The sequence below is a fragment of the Mastomys coucha genome, chromosome X (assembly GCF_008632895.1).
Source record: "Mastomys coucha isolate ucsf_1 chromosome X, UCSF_Mcou_1, whole genome shotgun sequence".
Lineage (NCBI taxonomy): Eukaryota > Metazoa > Chordata > Mammalia > Rodentia > Muridae > Mastomys > Mastomys coucha.
In genome coordinates, this window is record NC_045030.1 from 10,857,809 (window position 1) to 10,864,237 (window position 6,429).

A 6,429-nucleotide genomic window follows, 5' to 3' on the forward strand; every position below is an offset into this window, starting at 1 on the left:
AGGCTACACAGAGAAACCCTGTCTCGGAAAAAAAACAAAACAACAACACAACACAAAACAAAAATATCCTTTAAATAAATATGTTCAACTGTGTCCACTAAAGGAATCAATTTTAGATATTAAAGTGAGACACCAGCCACCAAACCTGACTCTTGTTAGATCTAGACATGTTCATGAATCTAGAATGTAGATGTGTTACAACAAATTCCCTTAGTACAAAAGGAAGTCCTTTTTATTCTAATCCATTAGTGTTCTTTATACACTTTCCCTCAAGATATAGCTTCCCAGGAAATTTATAATACTCAGTGCACACACATACAAGGCAGGCAGGCAGGCCTTCTCTTATTCTCGACACAAAACATCTTGGGTATATTTTTATAACTTTTTCATATAATATTTTGACAATGTTTTCCCTCTTCTAGCTCCTCCCAGATCCTTCTCACTTTCCCACCCACCTAACTTTATATTCTAGTCCTTCTCTCTAAAAACAAAACAACCTCTTCCACAAACACAAAATGAAAATCAAAACAAAAAAAGCAAAAGATAAATGAAACAAAAACATGTCAAAATGAAACAAAATATCCAATCCTCTTATTTTTCAGGAGTTATAGTTGTTCAGCTTCATCTTACCACTCAGAGAGCATGTTTAAGTAAATATGCCACATTTCACAGAAGTACACATCAATCCTGCCCGTCAGTCAAGTACACGTGCTCCAATTCAGCCCACTATAGATTTTTAAAAGCACTGTATCATGTATGCACGCTTTTCCTGTCATTTTCCCTAAACAATCACAACTATTAGCATAGCACTTATATTGAATTAGGTATCAGAAGTAATATACTAATTTAAAGTAGCAAGGCACCATAACTTGTTTGTTATCCAAGTTACTTGGAAGGATAAGGTGAAAGGATTGCAAGTTCAAGATCAGACTGAGCAATATGATTAGACTCTGTCTCAAATTAAATGGATGAGTACATGAATACATAAGGATATGTATAGGTTTTTTGCAAATACAAATCACTTCATGTAAGAATATTAGGCATCCCTCAGAGGTAGGTATAGAGGAAGGGCTAGTAACAATTTGCTGCAAATACTGAAGGAGGATTATATTGAAAACTAGGTACCATCACACTAATTCTAAATCCTACCCTGGTAGATTAGCAAATCCTATCCATTTCCACAGCAGCAGATATATGGACCATGAGTAGAGACAAACCTTAGGAAGTGGGTAGAGCTGACTGGCAGAACTTCAAGGGACTGAGAGTGAGAGTTTAACAAATGAAGGTTTGGATATTAGATTTTATAGTATATCCTCTGCCTGGTTCTAGACTCTCATAATATTGTGCAATGTGCTGCAGGTCCCAGACCCCCTTTTCTAGTCTATAAACCTATTGCACTGACCTAAGTACAAAGTAGGTACTTAATAAATCACTAGTTCTTACTAAATTGCATTTCCTTGCCTAGAATGGAATTAATAGCTATAAAAAGACAAACAGGAAATCTAGCTTGGCCTCACCAGAAAATGCAAAGCTAACTAGCACACAAGAGATTTCCCTAGAGAACTCAAGGGAGTGTCATCCATTGTGGTAAGCAAAAATTAAATGAAGGGATTTAATATTTCTAGTTCAAGTGTCCTACCAAAATACTGAGTACTATAGTAAGAAAGACATGGGGAAACGGAAACCTCTGATATGAGGTAATTTAATTCTTGGCTCTTTCTGTTGCATAACTTTGGACAAGTGAGCTTAGTGGGCCTCAGTTTCTGTTCCACTAACATGGAGACAATGAGTCTGCTTATAGAAGCTTAACTTTAGGAATATGAAGAGAACAAAAGTAAAATCTTAACTAGGGCATAAAGCAGTCAAAGTGTTAAAAATGTTTTCTAACCAACATATCACTTACCAACTCCATACTTTGTCCTATAATAGGTCTTGGTAAACTCATCACAGTCACAGAGGAGGACTTTTCTTCCCCATACATTGATGGTGGCACCTATAGACAGGTCCTGGTCTGTGTAAAAGTCTTGCTCTACTTTTCCTAGCTGATAAAAAAGAGGAAGATAGCATTGGCCCTATGGATCTGCCCAAGAACTACATGCCTTTTCCCAAGAAAATATTTTTTTTAAAAAGACAAATTATATTATTTATAACTATATTTTAAAATCAAATTAATTAATTTGTATCCTTTTGTGTACATGTGTGTATGGTATGTGTTGTGTATGTATGTGTATTGTTCATGTTGAGTATAGATGCACAAGTGCCACAGATGGTGGATGTGTTCATGCTTACCTTCCATCTCATTTGCGACAGGGTCTCATGCTGTTAGGCACTGTGGATGCTGGACCAGTTATCCTTTGAGTGGCTGAAGATTCCTCTCCCTCCCCTTCCTATATGACCCATGGGAGCACTGGGATTACAGATGAACATTACTGTCTGAATTTATATATGTTTTGGATGGTATGGTTTTATATTTAGGTCTTCACATTTGTACAGCAAGTACTTTCCCCACTCAGCTGTCTTCTCAGCCTATGTAAACATTATTTGAACATTGTAGTTCTTGTACAAGCAACACAAAGCATATATTTCTATATGCATTTAAGTGTGTTTACTATTGACAAAGGACAGTAAAATGTATATATTCTGTATCTCTTGATTTCATTCACAAGTTCACAGGGCAAGAATATACAATTCACTCCAATATTCAGGTTTCTCGAAAGTCTCATTGGAAATCAGTAATAAAATACCAGGATCCTCACCTGGTATTTATCCAACACATAGCCATCTCCTCGCCATTCTGACAAGCCCCCATACACATTGAGAACTGCTCGATTTGTTATCTGCCCTGGTTGGTAGATTCCAGGTGGGCCAAACTGTAAGACAAAACCAAAACATGCTATCTGTCTCCATGAAAGAGATGGTGCAGTCTCAGAATAAATTCAAGAAGTGTGCATTGCATGGTCCTTTCCTAACATCTGCAAGAAGCCACACAGGCTACCTACCTCTTGTTCTACTGCCACATAACCTTCAAAGCCCTGATAAAATACACATTTTTTTTCCTCTAACACTTCTATCCTATAGGTTTTCAGCTCTTTTGCTTTTGTTTCTGAGACAAGGTCACATATACAAGAGAATGACCTCAGGGGCTGGAGAGATGGCTCAGCTGTTAAGAACACTGACTGCTCTTTCAGAGGTCCTGAGCTCAAATCCCAGCAACCACATGGTGGCTCACAACCATCTGTAATGAGATCTGATGCCCTCTTCTGATGTGTCTGAAGACAGCTACAGTGTACTTACATATAATAATAAACAAGTCTTTAAAAAAGAGAGAGAGAGAGAATGACCTCAAACTCATGTGATTCAGGATCTTCCTTCTGATCTTCCTCTGCTAACTCCCACCTGCTGAGATTAAAGCATATGTCACCACACCCAGGCTTCAAGACTACAAGGAGCTATCTGCTTAGCTCCCCATATACTGTAGAGGGAATCTTTTGTGCAATGTACAGAAGCTTCACCTGTCAATACAAACAGCCTTTGGATGATGAGCTAAGGCAGGATTAGGCAGGATTAGTCTCTTGCCCTACCAGGTGGGACATCTGGAAAGGCAAGAGATTGGATTTCTGAAATGGAAACAGGCACCAGGAAGGATCACCCTTGTATGCTGATGGAGACAGCAGCAAAATACTGTGGACCACATGGCAGCCACATGGCAGAACTTAGAATAGAATAACAGGATGATTAAGTTATAAGCTAGTCAGGGAATGATTCAAGGCTTTTATCCTAGGCATTTACTCATATATAAGAAGTCTCAGAGTCACTGTTTTGGGGAACTTGGCATGGGTGGCAAAGCCAACAATTATAATGCACCATGGACTCAGGACCCTTTATTTTTCTTTTGAGACAGGGTTTTTCTGTATAGCTATGACTGCCCTGGAACTCACTCTGAAGATCAGGCTGGCCTTGAACTCAGAAATCTGCCTGCCTCTGCCTCCTAAGTGCTCAGATTAAAAGCATGTGCGACCACTGCTCGGCTTTTTTTTCTTTTTTTTCCCCTCTAAGGACACTTTCAATATTTCTTCAAGTGTTGTGCAAGCAGGCATCTTTTCTATTTCCTAAACTGCACACATCCCCAAGGAAGAATGACTGGTTCCTCACTACCTTCCTTTGTCCTGTCTAGCTGGCCATCTAGTCCTAAGCTCAGGAAATGGAGTACACCTGGCATCCCGGCTTCCTCTCAGAACTTCAGCTTCTGCAACCCTCTCACCTCAGCAACATACTCCTTGCTTTGAGTATCCAGTATATACCCATCCCTACTGGATCTCGACCCGTGAGAATCTATACTCCACAAAGCAGGACACAAGCCATTTTCGTTTTCATTATAGCTCAAGAGTTGGCACACACAACTCAATAAATATCTGTTGAATAAATAAATAAAATGAAGCTACTGATGGTCAGATATACTACAAATATCAGGTGCATCATTATTTCATATTTAACCTATTTTTCAAAGACATTCTAAAAACAGAGTTCCCAAGTACCTCCTGGTGGCCTGCTGTGCATATATTCTAAAGCTCCCTCAGGATCAAATTCTATCTCCCCCTCCACCACTTTGAAGCAACACAGCAGGACTTCTGGCAGAAGGTACAGAGGATCTGGGAGAGTCTCCTGTGAGGACTGAATGGCTAGTAGTTGTTTGCATAAGAAATGAGTGCTCCTGATAACCATTTCAACAGTAAGAATGAGGTTTAAATATTTATCCAAATTAGAAATAAAACTCAAAATAGACCTGTGAAAAGGAATAGTGCTTCTCTGTAACCTGACAGGAATTAATAAATGGGTCTTCAGATAGTGGCTCTTACAATAACATCTCATTTAACCTGTCTAGTTATGGAAGCTGTTAACTTTATTTTAAAGATGTGGGAATATGTGTTCAAAGAGCATGAGTGACTTGCCCATTCTCACATGGCTATCAGAGACAAATCCACAATTGTAATCTATGTGTCATTCCTGGGGTGCCAGTTATATTCCCTCTCAAATTCTGACATTATTTGCAGAAACAAGTCTGGCAAATCTTCTCCATACTAATTAAAATGCCAATGGCATACTGTCACTATTTGGTGACTAGTCACTACACTCAGAATTGTGATTATCTCTTTCCCATATGAGTATACTCACATGTGTGAGTAGGTGTGTGTGTGTTCATAGCAGGATCAATACAATGGGGTGTCTTTGGTAGGCTATAGGAGCTTTTGAGTGTTCCACTCAAAGCTCCTCAATTTACTTCAAGAGAGTCCCATATTTCATAATACTGATTGTTGTGATAAACAAACAAAAAAAATAGGTTCCTTCCCTCAAATACCTTCCTTTCCTTTACTTGCCATAAGTGTGCTACCTAGTTTGGTTTTTTTGGGGGGGTTGAGGGGGGTGAGGGTGGGTTGTTCTGTTGTTTGATTTGTCAACTTGACCTAAGCAAGGGTCATTTGGGAAGAGGAAATCTCAATTAAGAAAGTGCCTCTGATTGGACCAGAAAAGAAAATCCTTCTGTCATATGATAATAAAAACACTAAAAGTACAGACCAAAGAAAGACTAAAGCTGTAAGGGGAAAAGTCCAAGAAACATGTAGAGGCAGACCTATCAGAATTAAAACAGACTTCTCAACAGAGACACTAAAATCTAGAAGATCTTGAACAGATGTCATACTGACACTAAGAGACCACACAGATGCCAACCCAGGCTATTTTAACCACCAAATCTCTCAATCATCATAGATGGAGAAACCCAGATATTCTATGACAAAACCAAATTTAAATAATATCTTTCTACTAATCCAATGCTACAGAAGATTCGAGAAGGAAAACTTCAATAATACAAGGAGAATAATTGTACTCAAGAAAACATAAGAAATTAATCATCTCACAAAAAAACAAAAAGAAAAAATCTCTCTCTCTTTCTCTCTCTCTCTCTCTCTCTCTCTCTCTCTCTCTCTCTCTCTCTCTCTCTCTCTCTCTCTCTCTCACACACACACACACACACACACAACCACCTCCAGCAACAAAAATAATAGGAACTAACAATCATTGTTTTTTTTAATATCTCTTAACATCAATGGACTCAATTCCCCAATAAAAAGAGAAAGGCTGACAGACTGGATATACAAACAGGACCCATCATTTTGCTGCATACAAGAAGCATACCTCTGCAAGAAAGACAGTCACGCACCAGATAATGCAAGGCAAGCGTAAGAAAATAAACAACACAAACCAAGGTCACTTGCCATCATCAGAACCCAATTCTCCCACCATAGCAAGTCCTGGACACACCATCACACCGGAAAAGCAAGACTCAGATCTAAAATCAATTATCATGATTATGATACAGGACCTTAAGAAAGACATAAATGGCACCCTCAAAGAAATACAGGAGAACACAGG

The 6,429-nt window shown here is 38.7% G+C and overlaps 1 protein-coding gene across 2 annotated transcripts in view; it reads right to left on the minus strand.

Annotated features, from left to right (window-relative positions):
- The window catches only part of Efhc2 (EF-hand domain containing 2), a 178,854-nt gene that overhangs the window by 83,209 nt on the left and 89,216 nt on the right, over positions 1–6,429 (minus strand). For both annotated transcript variants that reach the window (XM_031343008.1, XM_031343086.1), the window contains exons 6-7: positions 2,757–2,870; positions 1,904–2,042 (exon numbers count right to left, since the gene is read on the minus strand). In XM_031343008.1, the coding sequence (XP_031198868.1) occupies positions 1,904–2,042; positions 2,757–2,870 (253 nt within the window). The remainder of the gene's footprint in view (positions 1–1,903; positions 2,043–2,756; positions 2,871–6,429) is intronic.